The sequence below is a fragment of the Echinops telfairi genome, unplaced genomic scaffold, assembly GCF_000313985.2.
Source record: "Echinops telfairi isolate 266 unplaced genomic scaffold, ASM31398v2 ScPeMD7_7469;HRSCAF=8507_1, whole genome shotgun sequence".
NCBI lineage: Eukaryota > Metazoa > Chordata > Mammalia > Afrosoricida > Tenrecidae > Echinops > Echinops telfairi.
Window position 1 is genome coordinate 12,698,212 of NW_022111373.1, and position 18,067 is coordinate 12,716,278.

Here is an 18,067-nt window from a genome sequence, read left to right on the forward strand (position 1 = left end):
GATACCAGGTAGACTAGAGAAAGCAATCTAGAGACACCTATATATGTGTGAGAGAATTTTATATCACAAAGTAATTATGCATCAATAAAACACCCCAACCCAGGCCAGATCAAGTCCAAAAGCCCACTATTAGCCCGTATGTCCGATACTAGCCCATGAATTCCTCTTCAGACTCAGGCAGCACATGCATCGATGCCAGATCAATGATGCCAGGAAGATCACAGGGCGGTGGGTGGAAGGTCCTGTAGATCCCTTGGCAGTGGACGTGTCTCCAGGACTCTGGCGGCCATCAGCGTGATTCCACACGGCTTGTCAACAGGAAGGGGAAGCAGAGACTGTGCCCTGCCTCAAGGGAAGAAGAGAGGCATCAGGAGGCCATGCCCATAAGGAGGCATCAGGCTGCGACTTGATTGACAGGCTAGACTCCACCCCTTCGTTCTTATCTATCAGGTTGACATGCAGTTGTGTCACTACCACAATTGGCATCGACTCAAAAGCAGTGAGTTTGTTTTGGGTTTGGTAGATACTATGAGATGAGCCAATTGGATGAATAAAAAATAACGAAAATATATATTTGTTGTAAAATATTTATGTATCTATATTTAAGCGTTATATTTAAGGTAGTGATCAAATGAATTTAAGGAGCACCATGGAAAATAGTGACATATGAGGGCCTTTCTCAAATGGTTCCAATTCCAAAGTCGGTGAATTACATTAACCCAATATTGCTACAGTTACGTTCCTTAAAACTAAAATAGCAAAGGCTCCTCAGAATCATAGCTCCCCTTCGTCCAACAAAATAAAACACCATCCAGTGCCCCTTCATCCTCCCAGTTATTACTGTGTTTGAGCCCCTGTTGAACCCCTGTGTTAATCCCATTGACTTGGGATACGCACACTTTTTGAGCACCCACTACGGGCCTTCCTATCTGTTCTAGGTGCCTGGCCTCTATTGGTAAATGAAACACATGCAATCCCTACCTTCATCAACACGTTGAGTAACCACAGAGTGCTCGTTCTGCCTAATGATGATTTTCCGGACTTTCAGTCATGGATGTTAACAATTAGCATCAGGAGTTATGCTTTATTTCACAAAAATTAGAATTCTTTCAAATTTCTAATGGTTTGGTGCCTCGTGTTGAGGAAGTACTAACTCTTACAGTCTGTTTTACTCCATGGTGCATTTTGAACGCTTGAAATTTCACATTCACATTAACAAATAGATTTCTACTATAGAAAGAAGGAAGTCACTTCTCATTCACTACTCATTGTTGGCATGCTTTGTACTGTTTTTACAAATGTAAACTGTGGAAGTGAATTGTGGGGGTCTCGAAAAATTTGGCGAGAGTGGAAGTTTGTGTATGCTCACCAGCCAACAGTTGATTCAAAATCAGATGGTTAATGACGCCAAGATACTTCTAGCAGCTCTTGGCTGCACTGCCGGTTTCCCAGGCACAAACAGATCCAGAGTGGGAGCAGGCTGAGAAATCCTGCTCCAGTCTGTCTTTGCAATTTACTGTATAGACTCAGAATTCATGACTACCTAGGGATGTTGACCCTTGTAAAGATTTACCGTATATACTCGTGTATTAGCCAAGTTTTTCAGCACAGTTTTTGTGGTAAAATTAGGTGCCTCGGCTGATATTCCGGCCAGCTTACATTCAAGTATGTACAGCACTTACCTTCGAATGTCAAGAATTAAAGTTAATAATAGTAATAATAATAATAAAACGCATGGTCATTCCCCCCTGACAGAAGCTGACATTGTTAAAATAGTGGGTTGTAAATGATAAATATCTAGTTATAAAATGCCATTGGAAAAGTTTGAGATTTTAAAAGTACGTGTGTTCGGTTTATATTTCAAAGCTGACTTTAAAGCCATATGTGGAAATATTCCTGGATTCACCTTTGACATTCACACAGGAAAAGCTGTGGGTGAGTTTTTGCAGGTTTTGTTTATTCTTATGTGTGTATGCAGCATTTTGTAAAAATCTATTCAGTGTTTCTAAATTTTAAGTGTACTACAAAAATAATTAATCTGGGAGAGAAATCAGACACTTTTAGGTTCTAACCAAGTGTTAATATTAGTATGATTCCATTAGCTTAGTCTGGTGATTGAATTATGAGAGTTATGTGACAATATCAAAATTCTATACATACACCAAGCTAACACTAATTTCTTTTTCAACATACTGTGTTATGTGACAAAGTCACTATTTAAGTTGTGGTTGTGCTTCTCATAAGTATGTTCTTAACTTTCTGGTGTGTTTTGGCATTCTGCCTTCTATGCAGGTCTAATTAAGAATTTTCAGAATGATTGTTTATAAGACTTCTCTTGAATGCACTTTTTATTGTTCACTGTATTCTTTTTCGTTCTCCGTCAGTAGGCAATGTAAGTTGAAGTCTCCAGTTTATCAATGCACATGTAATAAAACACACGAAATTGAGAATACACAGGTCTCATTACTAGATGAATCGCAGCAGCAGCACGGTAGCCTTGGCGGGTAGCTTAGACAAGAGGCTTGATTGCCTGGGCAGTTAGTTTGCTACATTGGACACTTAAATCACTCCATACAGTTTGTTGGGCACTTAGATTTTTCAATCACTCTGCAGAGAAGAGAACATGAACAGCCAAGGCACTGATGCCCGTGTATAACTGCATTCTGTGGCACTGAATGTGTGCTGCCATTCCAGCATGCACAGGGATCGAGTACCCCAGGGCAGAGGTCAATACATAAAACAGGAACCATACATCTGACCCAATCTATTCCATTTCAGACATTGATGAATGCAAAGAGATTCCAGGCATTTGCGCAAATGGCGTGTGCATTAACCAGATTGGCAGCTTCCGCTGTGAATGCCCTACAGGATTCAGTTACAATGACTTGCTCTTGGTCTGTGAAGGTAATCGGAATCATATATATGTCCCTTATCCTGAAATGTGAGGCATATGTAAATCAGCTCAGGACTGTTTTAAGTGCTCACTGTGTTGGATTTGCTCATCCAAGTGGGTGAACGAATGCTATCCTGATGCAGTAAAGAATGACTGTTATGAATGTAATTGCTGCGTTGCAGACATTGATGAGTGCAGCAATGGCGACAACCTCTGCCAGCGAAACGCAGACTGCATCAACAGCCCCGGCAGTTACCGCTGTGAATGTGCTGCCGGTTTCAAGCTGTCCCCCAACGGGGCTTGTGTCGGTAAGAAACGGACAGACACCCTTCTTTGACCATTCTCTGGACTTCCTGTGTGTCTATGCAAATGTTGTATTATAAATGTCTTTATAACGTTTGTTTTTGGTCGTGCCTATGCTTTGCTATCTTCAGACTAAAATTTAGACGTTTACTAACTAAAACTGTGCATTCCTATTGAACCTACATCTTTGAGATTCTCGTTTTAAAAAATGAGATCTCCTAACTGGATTCTCTTTGTACTGGACCTAAAACACTGTCCACAAGATAGCAATCAGTACATAAAAACTGCATGATTATTATAAGAAGAAGCTGGGAGTCCTTTGGAAGCCTTGTGTATTTTGATTTAGCTGTTGTTAGGATTCCTGCTCAGCCTGTCTGCAGTAATTAATAGCAGATTATAGAAACATGCCTGTGAGAAATGAAGGCATCTTAATACAAATCAGCTCTGTATAACATGTGTTTTATTTTTTTGTCTTAGATCGCAACGAGTGTTTAGAAATTCCTAACGTTTGCAGTCACGGCCTATGTGTTGATTTGCAAGGAAGTTACCAGTGCATCTGCCACAACGGGTTTAAGGCTTCTCAGGACCAGACCATGTGCATGGGTGAGAAAGGCATTTGATTCCAGGGACTGAAATGGAGCTGAGACTCCAGAACAGATTAATTCGGTCATGTGTCATGAGCAACCGCCACGGTTCTGTCAGAAACAATCTTACGGAAAGTGAACCGAGTTAAACTGCGTTATTCACAGCAGAGGTCACAGGTTGGAACGGGCCACATTATGGTCTTGAGTTCAGAGATTCCCTTTGTTTTTAACCCCAAATGACTCACACGTTTGACATGCTCTGTGACACTTGGGGGTATGTGGAACTCACCACAGTACCAACTGCCCTATCCCGCGCTAGATTCCCACCGAAGAACACCTTTGGGATGTGCAGGAAGAGGAGCGGAAGTGACAGTACTGCGATGAACACCCATAATTTTTTGTTGTTGTTTACACAAATCATTGAATGCATAGAATTTATCCGTGTCTGTAGTGGTTTCGCTTTTTAAAATAATCTGAAGCAAATAGAACCAACTCAGAAATCTCACTGCCACAGAGTCTAGTTCAACTCCCAGCGACCCTGTAGGACAGGGTAGAACTGCCCCTGTGGGTTTCCAAGACCGTCACTCTACAAATTTCACAGTGAGTGTGATGGTTCAAACCAAACCAGACCCGCTGCCACGGAAGCAGCAATGAATCGGGAACCGATTGCCATCAAGTCAAGCCTGACTCATGGTGCCCCCGTGTGTGTCAGAGAAGCACTGCAGTCCATAAGGTTTTCTTTCTTTCTTTTGATTTTAATCATTTTACTGGGGGTGTGTACAGCTCCTATCACAGTCCATAGACACATCCATTGTGTCGAGCACATTTGTACAATGTTGCCAAGACCTTTCTTCTTAAGCACCTGCACATAGACGTGGTTCTCCAGTCTTAGAGTGCAGCCGCCTACTTGCTCTGCTCAGGGACTCTGCTCAGTATACCAAACTCACTTCCCGTGAGTCTTTCCCAACTCGGGGCACCTCATGCATTACAGAGTAGAGTGAACTGCTCCACAGGGACTTTTTTACTGTACTCTGTTCAGGGAGGTAGCTGGCTCTCTCTGCCATGGTACTCCTGGGATGCTTCAAACTGCAATCCTTTAAGTTGGTAGTTGTGTTCCAGCTGCTTATGCCACCCAGGGCCTTTGTTCCCTGGTAAGAGTGCTCGGTAAGTACTTGCTGAGCTGTTGATTAATAATACTTTAGCAGCAGTTAGGACGGGAACTGAGACTGAGCTGCCGGCCTCTTAAATCCGATGTGTCAGACATTGGGATCCTCATCACATTCACTGGTAGCAGCAGGAAGCAGGAGCGTGTATTAATCTCTGCTTTGCACTTGAAGCAAGAAAATTACATTTCTCAGCACAGAGAAAGTTACAGTTGTGCATTTGCTTTTTGTGTTGATGAAACCAGAACAAATACGAATCATTCTCTATCAAAAACATAAAGAATATGAAATCTTTGGAAATATGAAATAAGGCATATGTAAATATATGCATATATGTTCATTCAGCCTACACATTTTGCAGTACATGTCTTCAGGGACGGGGGAAGGAGAGTCAGTAGGATGGTCGATCGTGCAAGCAAAAGTTGTTGTAATGGTCATTTCCCCCACCCCACCCCCACTCCAAAAAGGCACGATTGATCTTTGACGAAAATCCTTCTAAGCTGTTTTTATTAATAGCATTTTCTTCAGTTATGCAAAAATAAAGTATGAATATGTGGAACCCCCCCCCCCATCCCTACTCCCTTGGGATCTGGTTGTTTCTAATGTCTTAACTCTTAAGTTATGTAACTTATATTGTAAGGCTTGAGTTTTTGGATTCTTGTGTGTGTGTGGGGGGGGGGGGTGTTCACTAGTTCAGATTAGTCAATTTATGGTGTAAATATTAAGCAGTTCTTTTAAAATCTTCCTAAGAAGGTTTCACAGGCATCCATCTGTTTTTGTTTTTTTATTCTTTCTACTGGTCTCATTCATCTTATTCTTAGAAACCAGAGAAATACTAAAATATGAAAATGACACATAGTGGCTTGAGTTTGCGATTCTTGTATCCCAGTGGCCAGGACCAATATCGCATCTATGCAAACACGAATCCTGGCTCAGCCAGCTTCACACAAAGCCTAATGATCACAGGGCGGGGAGGGTTGAAATGGGTATTGCAAACTCTCTGACTTTTGGAGTCGCAGTGCCACATTACAGAGTGACTGTCCTTCTAGGCATGCACAAGGAACACCCGGAGATCCCGGGTGACGAGCTTCCTTGTTGGCTTTTGCCACAGTGACAGGGGAAAGGTGTCTACCAAACGCTTGCTTGTCGGAAGGAAAAACTGAGGCTCTGCGCCTGTTCTCCTGAACCTTTTGAGATGCCTGCTTAGCCAGGCTTCTTGTACCAGGACTCTCTTGAGACAGCTGGCATAAAGTATGGATTCTAGAAAATACGTTCTGTGAGATGTACAAGAAAATCTACCCGCGTCCTAACAGTTCTCCCGCGACAAAAGTCAGTCAAATGTTAAGCCCACACCCCTCCTGTAACCGAGCCTCCTTCCTAAGGAAGAGTCCTTTTACACGATAGAGTTCTCAGCTGCCTGTAACCTTTAGTTGATGGAATCTGTTCTCTGTCTTATATGATGAACACTCTTCCTAATTCTCTTCTGCATTCAGCCTTTTTTGGTTTGGGGAGTTTTTTGAGAGAGGGTGGAGGAGAGCTAATAGTGAATTCTAAAAGACTTTCCGCTTCCTAACATTAAGAAGATGAAAACTTATCTCCATTTTGCTAATCAAGTTCATGAAGGAACATTTCTAAAGAAGTAGTTATGATGCTTAACAGAAAAAAATAGTTGTGGTATTTTAAAAGCCTGGTTTGCTTAGATTTGTCACGTGAATCTGTTAAACAAAGCATCTCCTCACAGGTGATACTGGCTTAGCCTCATTCTGAGTGCTGTCTCAGGCATGCCTGGAAGCCATTCACCTGCATTTCTTTTGCTAACACATCAAGGATGAACTCATACTCACCCATCATTGCCCAAGGCATAATTCCTTTCCTCAAACTCCCATGGATTTCCAACACTCCACAGGGAACATCTGTGTGAGTTGGCTGGCTGGCTGGTTGGTTGGTTTGAAAGAAAAATGTAAATCGGTCATTTTATTTCTAGCTGAAAATGCAGTCCCTCCACCCAATGTTTCTTTCTAGATGTTGATGAGTGTGAGAGGCATCCATGTGGGAACGGAACTTGTAAAAACACCGTGGGATCCTATAACTGTCTCTGCTACCCCGGGTTTGAACTCACGCATAATAACGACTGCCTGGGTAAGTACCGCCAGTACTTTTCTGTTGCTTCTCTTTCGTTGCCACGTGCTAGACTGGATAAAATAAAACCAACGGATAAAAGGTACTTCGTATTAGTTGCAAAACTCGCCATTTTCCTATTTAAAATTATTTCTGTTATTAAAATTTCAGGTGGATGGCAAAAGGTACGGCACATAACATCAATTAGTGTTTCGATCCGTAAAGTCACAATACTGAATGAAACAATCACAGAAAGCATTGCCTACGCTCAGCACTTTTGTTAAATCAGCGAATACCGATGAAAGGATTGCTCGCATAGAGTAAATGTATTGCGACTACTAATCGTTTGGGCCATTTTTACAGGTGGCATCAAAGCTAGATCTAACATTGTTTCAGTGTTATTACAAGTATTTCATAGAAATATGTCGCTCATATTCAAAAGCTAGAGCTCTATAACTTACGAGCAGGTTGTCTTGAAGCTGCATATGAAGGCAGGTTTTCAAGCCAGGGGTGACTTTTCCTCTGCAAACAGTGGCTTGTGAGTAGGGTCCCCAGTCAACCCTCTGAATCCAGTTTGTTTGTGAGTGACTGAGAATCCAGTGTGCAGAGGCGATGGCTGACAGTGGTACTGCAAGATGCATGTGGTCCCTCTGGAACGACATAGGAAACAAGCCTTCTGAGAACAACCCCTATCTAAAATGGAGGCATGGGAGGAAAGAGGTCACTAAACATAGTGCTTGGGAGAGAGGCATATAGAAGGTCAAAGGTATTATCTGACCTAACAGTTAAAACTGTGTCAGTAGATTCCCCCTTATGATGTAGGTTGGACCTGATCTGGTTCCTAAAATTTTCTGTATTTTTGGTTTGTATTGTTCTATTTGGTTTTTGTTCATTCATAGTGCAGTGTGTCTCAGAGGTGTTACATCATGGAGGTCACCCTCATGAAGTTGCGTTATATGCTTTTCTGGTGGTCAGTATAAGAAACCCAGGACTGATGACCCTACAGGGACAGCAAGTAGAATAAGGATTCTGGGAGGAGGGGGTACAGTGCTGCTGCTGCTGCTGCTGCTGGTGATGGTAAAAGGGAGACAATGTCAAGGAGTCCATGTAGAAAAAGAATGTTTGGAAACTGATTGTGGTAACAGTTGTACAATTCTACTTGGCACGATTGAAATATGGAATGATATATGTATTAAAACCCAACTAATAAAAAATAGTAAGCCAAAAAAATGTACAGTAGAAAATGGAACTATCGAGAAATGCTTATAGGGTTTGAACCCTTTTCCCACACTCACATACAGATGATTGAGGTTAGAACCAATGGTGTATTAGAGGTGTTCCTGTAGTTGTTGAGGGAAATCATGAAAAAAATCAAAGCAATTGTCTACAGATACTGCTTGTTGCTAGGGTGCCAGGCACCTCCTAGGTGCTCTGTAGCTTGAATTTACACCAATCCCATGGCCCAAAACACTATCTGAAGGTCATTTAGGTTTTCTATCCTTGTGCGGCATTCACAGCCACCCCTCCTCCTAATTTAATCTGACAGGTGTTCCACTCAGGATATCCTCTTTTGCTTCAAAAGTCTGCAGATGAGAACATTTTCAGAGCTAATTGGGAATGTTAGTCAACCATTGCCCTGGTGATTGGAGTCTCTAGTGCTTTGTACAGCCAGATACGCGCACACCTCTGCTCAAAGGACAGTCTGCAAACAACCCAGAAAGTTGCTCACATGTAATCCATCCAAGCTTAACTGAAGATCTAGTACTTAATCCTCCGTTTTTCTCACATCTGTATTATAGCCGAAGAATATAAATCAAGAATGTTTTTCATATAATTGATCTTCCTGTTTTTAATATTCTTGAGGTTTTGTTTAATGCAGTCAGTTTATGGCCAGGTGATCTGCAAACTGGGCGATGAAGTTAAATCCCATCTCTCCCCTCGCCTCAGGGAAGAGATTTTTCAGCTGAAGAATGGAGTCATCACCTTCACCCTGTGACTCTCCTGGGTTCTAAATGTTTAAGTCACGTTAATAGCAGAAATGTGTGTAATAAAGAAAAGGGGGGCGCTCAGAGGATGCCCTTATTTACATGATCCTTATGCTATGGGCCATTTCTCTGTTGGTGAGGAATTGTAAGATAGGGATTGTGTAAATGTGTCGTCAAAAGTAGTTTCACGTTGCAAGCTGAAGCCGGGAGCACAGCTGGCGTGCACCCTGAAAGGCTCTCTCCCCCCTTCTTCCAGATATCGATGAGTGCAGCTCCTTTTTCGGTCAGGTGTGCAGAAACGGACGGTGTTTTAATGAAATTGGCTCCTTCAAGTGTTTATGTAATGAAGGTTATGAACTCACGCCAGATGGCAAAAACTGTATAGGTAAGAAGCAATATTGCCTCAAAGAATCTATATATAAAACTGTATAGGTAAGAAGCAATATTGCCTCAAAGAATCCATATATATATATGGAGGGGGGTTTAATTCTTGGTTTTGTTTTCAAAAACAATGTTGTGAATCTTCCTTTTGGGGACTCTTTCTCAGTTCATGTGGTCATCAGACCACAGATGGCCAAGACAAGATTTGAAGGGAAAACTTGGTCCAAAGTCTTATCTTATAAACTAACATTTGGAATGATTCCGAGAGGTATGTTTCTTCTGAGGACAGTCCACTCATGCCTCAGGAAAAGTTGACCAAAGACAGAAATCAAGAAAATTGACCTTTTGCCAAATGAAAAATGTCTAAGATGCAGGAAGACCGTCCGTATCAGGGCACATTTGCCTCTGGTGAAGCAGCGTACACAGGCCTTGAGCTGAAGGCATGCTATCTGGCTACTGCTTTATTTAAGCAGTGCAACTGTCGTCTCAAGCTTGCCTCTTTTTCACCCTCCTCCTATCTCCTTTTTCAGACATGAACGAATGCGTGGCCCTTCCTGGCTCGTGTTCCCCTGGCACCTGTCAGAATTTGGAAGGCTCCTTCAGATGCATCTGTCCGCCCGGGTATGAAGTGAGGAGCGAGAACTGCATCGGTAAGGCTCGCCATTAGTACGAGGTCCCCGAGCTGCTCGGTGTAAGAAAACCCGGTCCAGAAAACCGAACTCCCAACTGGTGCACGTGTGCTGACCCAGGAGTGGTGCATGTAACTGCCTGTGTCTTTTTTATTGAGCCATCAGAAACAATGTGAAGGTGAGGCGGTAGAGATAAAGAACTTAAAGATGTGGGATTTTTCTCATGAACAGAAATCTTATGCTACTCGAAGAATTTTCAGAGTAATCTTTTTGCCAATGTCAGCAGAGACTTTCTACTGAATTTTAAAAGGGTCTGCAAAAGTCGTAATCTTTGGCAACCCATTTTGGAACCGCTCCTAAAGGTGTCGAGAGTCCCAGAAATGTGAAGGCAGTGTGATTGAAGGATTTCTCCCCCTTTCCTTGTGAGGGCCTCGTGGTGAAGCACAAAATATGAATCCCTTTGTCACGACAGATGTTTTCCTGTTGAAACCCTTCCAGCCCACAAGAACTCTATAACCACATCAAAAGTAGGTCCCAGAACTGCGTGGTGGAGCCAGTGAAGGCACACCTTTCTACAACAGTTCACTGTATTTCAGTTTTATACAAATTATGTTTTACAGCCTTGCTGAAATTCAGAAGCACCACCATCGTAGTGTGGTTTTTCTAACGTGAAAGGCTTGCTAAGAGTTTAGCCTTTGAGTTCACCAACGTTTATTGTTGATTTTTTTTTAAATTCAATCTCCCTTGGCCAGATTCCACCTCGATATATAGTTCTGTGCAGGTTTGCAGGCTTTAGATCAGCAGGGCTGGGGAGACTGTTTACAATTTAGGGTTTTCATTCCTTTTCAGGCAGTTTCATTAGATATTATGGGTCGTGTTGCTAATCATTCTGAGTTGATTTTAATATTTCCCCACTTTCTGTCTGATTTACATCAGACATTATAAAATTCTCTAGTGTTTTTGATACTGGAAAAATAACATACTAGCAGAATCATCTTGGCAAACTTCCTAAAAAGTTAAAGAATATATCTGCCATTTTCTTTATCCACATTTAATCTGGATGCTTCATTATCTCTTTGATCCACCCCTTTAAGGATCAATAATAGTAGGGATGTATTAGTCCCCAAGAAACAGAAATACATGTGAGGCAGCTTCAAAAGGTTTGTGGAAGAATTCCATTATCTTTTAATTCAGTTTTCCACAAATATTTGTAAGCCACCTAGTAAAACCAGTGGTGGTGTTTTCTGCTTGTTTGTTTGGTTTGGTTTTTGGTCCCCTTCATTAAAAGAAGCTCCTGCAACATTTAGTGCTGAGAGAGAGCCATCGGGGAGGGGGAGCGGCCGGAGGAAGGCCGTCCGGCTCTGTGCGAGATGCGGAGTTGCTGCTCTTCAGCAAGCAGGTGGGCAGGGGCTGCCACCGCACTTGCCATGAAAACTGGGCAAACATCATTGGTGAGGAGTACTTACATTCCAAGGACCCATTCTGAGGCAGAAGGAGGGAGCTGGTGAAATTCTTAAAGTGCCTGTCTTAGTTCCACTGGCACAAGCTCTTCACTATTTCCGGCAGGTCTGTGATTTAGGAAGACCGCCTGATAACACGCAGAAGTCGGTTAGCAGGCTTTGGGCAACTCACGTGACAAAGGCGGCAGGATGTGGAATGTATGGAGGACGTAGAAGGACAGGCTTTGTGGCTTCTGGGATAGGAAATTTAAGGCGGGGGTGGAGGATGTGAATATAGGACTCTCTGGGACCCCAGCTCCAAGTGCTGAGAAAGGAAGAAGGGAGGGGACTAGCCGGAAGTGTGGGCAGTTTGGTCACTCTGAGGCTGTGATGTGTGGGAGACTGTCAGTGGTGCAGCCACGAGGCAGGTGGGCACGCATGGCTGCAGATCCAGGGCAGGAAGTAAACAGATCTGGGCATCTCGGCATGTGGCTGTCGGCGAAAAGTGAAGATCCTCTCCAGAGACGAAGTGAACCATCTCCTTCAATACAGACCATTGTTTCCGCTTACATGTCTCTATTTTGGCTTAGTGTACACTCTCGTTTATTTTTCTAAATCAATGATCATCAAATCAATGCGGACTCATAACGACCCTGCTGTCAGCTGGCGGCCATTGGGTCAATGCATAGTGACCCTGGAGGACAGGGTAGAATTGCCCTGTGAGGCTTCTGGACTGTCAATGTTATGGTAACAGAAAGCCCCTCTGGGGCTCCTACCACAAGCGGCAGGACAGAGTGCAACTGCCCCATGGGTTTCCCTGGCCGTCAGGCTGTATGGAAGCAGACGGCACCTCTGTCTCTGCCCAGACCCGCGTGTTGGGTCCAAACCTCCAGCCTTTGCTTTGGCAACCAAGCACTTCACACGCTTTTTCATGGAATGAATAAGCCCTTGGCTTGATTAAATTAATACACGCGTTTGCTTTCTGCAGATATCAACGAATGTGACGAGGATCCCAACATCTGTCTTTTTGGTTCCTGCACCAATACTCCAGGAGGCTTCCAGTGTATCTGCCCCCCTGGCTTTGTGCTGTCTGATAATGGGCGGCGGTGTTTTGGTAAGCTTTGGAAGGCCAACCCTCTCATTGTTGACCGTCAGAAACCTCAGAGCTGCACAGTAACCTGCCATACTGGTGGTTGCTGCTACCAAGGACAGGTCCGTGGTAAATGTGCCCTCTGTGAGTTTAAAGCACAGGTCTCAAAGGCGTACGCTCTTGACCTTTTTTTGACGGGTCTCTGAATTATTAGTGCCGCTTGTTTGTTTTCACAGAGTTTGAATTTTATATTAAAAGAAAATTGGTTGCCCTGTGAGTTGTTTTTATTGCACTGCTGGCCTTTTATAAGACCGGGCTCATACGTGGCATATATGGTTCGATTTGGGAACTTCAGGAAAGCTTTGTGTTCCATAAGCTTTCATGTAACAATGAAAAAAAGGAGACAACTCAATACGGGAATGATTCTTATTTTGAGCCTGGTTTCCCAGGTTGTTTGAGCACATTATAAAATTGCTTCCAAAAACACTTTAAATAGTCAAGAAAACACACAACTTTCAGACAAGCTAAATTAGCAGTGGAGGATTTTCAGACCCATCCTACGGCTGCCTCCATGCTGCCCGCCCCCTGCCCACCCCACCCCCAACCTGGAATCCCCCGGGAGGGCTGCTCTGTCAGACACGTGGGGCTGTCACCCCCACCCGTCGGCGCTGTCTCACCTGATCTATAAGGAGCCTTCCCACATTTTCTCTCTTGATCAGATACTCGCCAGAGCTTCTGCTTCACCAATTTTGAAAACGGAAAATGTTCCGTGCCCAAAGCTTTCAACACCACAAAAGCAAAATGCTGCTGCAGTAAGATGCCAGGAGAGGGCTGGGGCGACCCCTGCGAGCTGTGCCCCAAGGATGACGAAGGTAAGCGTGGTGACGTCCAATACTGCTGCAGTTGATCCCCTCGGGTATAAGTTGTGATGGTTCACTGAGCAGCCTGCTTTGAGAGCCTGTTTTCGACTTTCGTATACAACACGTGTTAACTGCAGGGAGAGTTCCCCTGTTACCTCCACTCCCCTCCCCCAAAGGTTGGTATTACTCGCTCTCCAAAGAATTAACTTGAGAAAGGCAAGGCAGAGAATGCAAGGAAGGGGTGAAAATGATATTCCAGATGGCTGCGGGAGTCCCCCAGGGGATCGTGTCACAGGCGGTGGCCCGCGGCATGTGACATACGTTTATGAGAAGCGAGGTTCACACATGGCTGTTTTTTGGAAGGGATGAGAGCAGCCTCACACCTCTTGTGATGGTGGGAAGAAGGCAAAGCAGGTGAATTGTAGGTTAGTTGCTAGCAGGCTTCGCACTGGCCTCTCTCGGTCATGGGTGGCGTCGATGTGGAATGGGCAGGGGATGGGTTGGCGGGCAGGTTTCCACCAGCAGCTCAGTGTTAATTGAGCAAACAGAAAGAAGCAGGTTCTCCCCGAAGTTGGCCCCTAGTTCAGAGCTGGGCAGGCTCGGGCAGCCTCCTTGTAATATGTTCAGTGTTGCTTTTGAAATAAACCCTTAAAGCAAAGCTCTTTTTTAAAGACAGCAGTATTGAGGAGAAACACTTGGGTCTGTTTTCTTTCGTGTGCGTTGTAATCAGTTCTGATGGTTCAGAGTCTCCACTGATGCGAGGTTTGTTTCTCTCTGTAGTTGCCTTCCAGGACCTGTGTCCATACGGCCACGGGACTGTCCCTAGTCTTCATGATACACGTGAAGGTGGGTGTGGTGCAGTCTTTTTCCTGTTTTCTTATTTTATGGGAATATTATATTATAAATATTATATTTATATAATATGTAATAATATAAATATATGTTTTTTAAATCAGCATACTGTATTCAATATACACAAAATACTATAGGCCACGTATTTAGCATGAGACACTTGCTGTGTGTGGTAACATCTATTCCTTTAGTAAATGTTTGCATGTTTTGGAAATTTTAAGCCTATCTCAAATCATCTTACAACCTTGGTGTAGTCACTTTCCTGTGTATGGAAGTTCATGGGCAATCCTCTGTTTTAGATGTCAATGAGTGTCTTGAGAGCCCAGGCATTTGCTCCAATGGCCAGTGTATCAACACAGACGGATCCTTCCGCTGTGAGTGCCCCATGGGCTACAACCTGGACTACACGGGGGTACGCTGTGTGGGTGAGTGTCGCTTCCACGTTACACACTGTTCGAGTTGCATTTCGAGTTCACTGGTTCAGCCAAAGATAACTTCCCTGGGTGACGGTGGGATTTGCAAAGCCAGGAGAACGAACTAGTAGTTATGGCTCCATCTTTGCCCATCTTACATTTTCAGACCCATCTGGCTCATGTGAAGGTGGACAAAGGTGCCTGACTTCTACTTTCAGACAAATATTACAAACGCTGATGTGGCCCAAACGAAAGAAAACCATACCACTGAGTCAATTCTGACTCATCGTGATGCCTGTGGGCAAAGTAGAACTCTTCCTTAGAGTGTCCACAACTCAATCTCTACTCGGCAGAACCACCAACCTGCGGTTAGCAGACCAACACTTAACCCGTGGTGCTACCAAGTGACCTTCAGATGGGCCTAGAGACCTAGAAATGCCAAAATCCCCCAAGTGCTGGAGAGAATCCTTTTACTTTATGACAAATGTCTCATGTGGTGGGGCGAATGTGGGGGACTTACGCTCTTATAGCCGAGGCCCACACCCACTCCTCCTTGGGGTGTGCAGTCTGTACAGCCATATGGCAGTCTGGGGCTCCGAGCCCTGCACACTCTGTCACGCTGGCTCGTCTGCCCTAGGTAGAGCCCAGCCAGCCAAGCAGAGCCAGGTCCAACAGTCATGGGTGTCCGTCACCGATCCTGGAGACGTGGGAGGCCAGGCGAGGGCTAGAGCAAAACTTCTCCACCCTTTTGTGACCCTCTCTTGTTTTCTCAGATACTGATGAATGTTCAATCGGCAATCCGTGTGGCAATGGTACGTGCTCCAACGTGATTGGGAGTTTTGAATGCAACTGTAACGATGGCTTCGAGCCCGGCCCCATGATGAACTGTGAAGGTAAGGGACCCTTTCCTTGAGTATTAGTCCTTCTTGATAGCAAAGATTTCTCTAAACATGTCAATCTTTATACTGATTTGTTAGCTGTTTTAATCAATGTTCTCGATTTTACCTCTCTGGGTTCTAAGGTACACGGAACAGACACTCAAAGTTCATATTTACAGGGTTGATTCAGGAAATTAACAGGTGCTAAGGCTGGTGAGAAATGCTCAGGGCTCTGTTGTTTATCAGGACATGGCACGGAGTATCTTCCCCCACCTTCTCATCAGCCCTCCCCAGGATAAGGTCATTTGGTGGGCGTTAGAAACTTCAGCTAGTAGAGCCACATTGAAATAATTCACTGCCCCTGCACTGTGGGCAATGAATGCACTATGCGTGCGCTTGCCTTTCTTCAGTGAGCAGAGTTACAGTAGCTGTCTTAAGCCCTGTCTGATGAAGCATTTGGGTCACTCGGGTTGGTGGTTGTTGCTTCTCTCTCCCCTTAGATTGGGGCACATTTTCCTGGTGGCTCTTCAGTATGTTGGTTAATTTGGGTTTGAACCCTAGATCCAGTGAATGATCATTAGCTGGGATCACTTTAGTATCCCAAGGAATATTGATGGTTATTGTTTAAAAAAAAATCTGCAGGCCGTTAACTGGGGTAGCATGTCATTCCTGTGGTAGGATGTGCCTCCGATTTCAACTCTGTTCCTTAAGGTCTAGCCACGAGCTTCTTTGGTTTTGCCCTCTACAGCCAGGGACTTGGGCTTAGTTTCTGCAGATAATTAGTGTTTTTCCTTCCCTAACTTTTCCTTTCCAAAGGGTTTACCTTCACACTCTAGCAGGTCTGGTGTCCCCCAGGATTCCCTCCTCCCCTGCTTCCTCTGAACAGAAGGTCAGAAAGAGTGCTATCAGATATTTAGCTGCCAGGTGCTGTGGCTGCCCCTCAGCTACTAGGAAAGGGAGGGGGGCAGTTAGTTTGCTCCTTTCTGGTTGTGTGCTCCACTTCAGCTCGGAAAAATCACCCTGCTTGTATTCCCGCTCCAGAGTTTTCCGGTGGTGGTTTGGGGCATTTTGCCCAGAGTTTTTATTTATAGCTGTTATCTGCGGTAGGACAAGGTTGTGGGTACCCACTCCTCCGTGTGCCCAACGTGGAAGCTCTAGGAGTAGGTTGCTCTGCGTATGGCCTTTGAGTTAACTCATCAGTGATTATGCCAACAAACCATTAGCGTTCTCGGCTGAGCTCTTGCCTGCCCATTTCTCTAACCAGATATCAATGAGTGTGCCCAGAACCCGCTACTGTGTGCTTTCCGCTGTATGAACACCTTCGGGTCCTACGAGTGCACATGCCCAATTGGCTATGCCCTGAGGGAAGACCAGAAGATGTGTAAAGGTAAGGCCACTCCCGTGGGAACGCTGAGACTCCATGGCCACAAGAGAAATAGATGGTAAGGCTTTTATACCCCTTAGCTACCTTCTCTTAGAACTTCACAGAAAACCAAAATGACAGCATCTTGCCCACAGAATTCTACACCTAGATAGCATGACACTGGATTTTTCGTCCAACCAAGTCACAGACAGGAGGTATGGAGGACGTGACTGATGTCACACTTTTAGGCTCTTCCTACAGCAAGGATGTCCCCTTCCTGGGCGTCTTTCTATCATTAGGACCAGTGCTGCAACGCAGAAGTCTGGAAATGCAGCCAACAGCTGCCCAAGGCTAGACTGACTCTTCCTTTCCCTGTCTCACAAATGGGTATTCCTCTTCAAGAGAAAGAAGACTAAAAGTATCATGATGTAAAGCCCTCAACTGTAGCCTGACGTTTCCCAGTTCGTGGTTTTCCTGTCACAATGAATTTTCTAGATCTGGATGAGTGCGCAGAAGGCCTGCATGACTGCGCGTCTCGAGGCATGATGTGTAAGAACATGATCGGCACCTTCATGTGCATCTGCCCCCCAGGAATGGCCCGGAAGCCTGATGGAGAAGGCTGCGTAGGTAAGGCGCTCTTGCGAGTAAGCAGAGGAAAAGACTGAAGTCAGAAGTGAGTGGCTGGAAGTGACTTTAACTTTATCTAGAAATGATCTCTTTTTAGAGCAAAATCCCTAAATGCGTAATAAAAATTCACTTTAAAATGCATAACTTAACCCATAAGATTATGTTTGAATGTTCTTGAAAATTATAGGTAGTTCATTCAAATGATTTCCTTACTAAAGTTAGGGGGGAGGCTACCTCATAGACATATAGACATTATGCTGTAATGGGTCTCGCAAAATCATGATTCCTCGAAAACACGTCAACTAGAAATTTCACCTAAATCGTAGTTGGAGAGTACTGCCTGTAACTCAAGATACTGCACACGGCAAACACATAGAGATTAGATATTAATAACTATCCTGTCATCTAATGTAAATGAGATTCATTTCATTTATTTTACAGTTACATATTCGTGTGTGTGTGTGTGTGTGTGTGTGTGTGTGTGTGTGT

The 18,067-nt window shown here is 44.2% G+C and overlaps 1 protein-coding gene across 1 annotated transcript in view; it reads left to right on the top strand.

Moving 5' to 3' along the window:
* The window catches only part of FBN2 (fibrillin 2), a 266,701-nt gene that overhangs the window by 218,418 nt on the left and 30,216 nt on the right, over window positions 1–18,067 (top strand). The window contains exons 42-55 of the mRNA XM_004696589.2: window positions 1,867–1,935; window positions 2,779–2,904; window positions 3,076–3,201; window positions 3,674–3,799; window positions 6,966–7,082; window positions 9,303–9,431; window positions 9,958–10,077; window positions 12,484–12,609; window positions 13,305–13,457; window positions 14,226–14,291; window positions 14,597–14,722; window positions 15,484–15,603; window positions 16,853–16,975; window positions 17,447–17,578. Coding sequence (XP_004696646.1) covers window positions 1,867–1,935; window positions 2,779–2,904; window positions 3,076–3,201; window positions 3,674–3,799; window positions 6,966–7,082; window positions 9,303–9,431; window positions 9,958–10,077; window positions 12,484–12,609; window positions 13,305–13,457; window positions 14,226–14,291; window positions 14,597–14,722; window positions 15,484–15,603; window positions 16,853–16,975; window positions 17,447–17,578 — 1,659 coding nt within the window. The remainder of the gene's footprint in view (window positions 1–1,866; window positions 1,936–2,778; window positions 2,905–3,075; window positions 3,202–3,673; window positions 3,800–6,965; window positions 7,083–9,302; window positions 9,432–9,957; window positions 10,078–12,483; window positions 12,610–13,304; window positions 13,458–14,225; window positions 14,292–14,596; window positions 14,723–15,483; window positions 15,604–16,852; window positions 16,976–17,446; window positions 17,579–18,067) is intronic.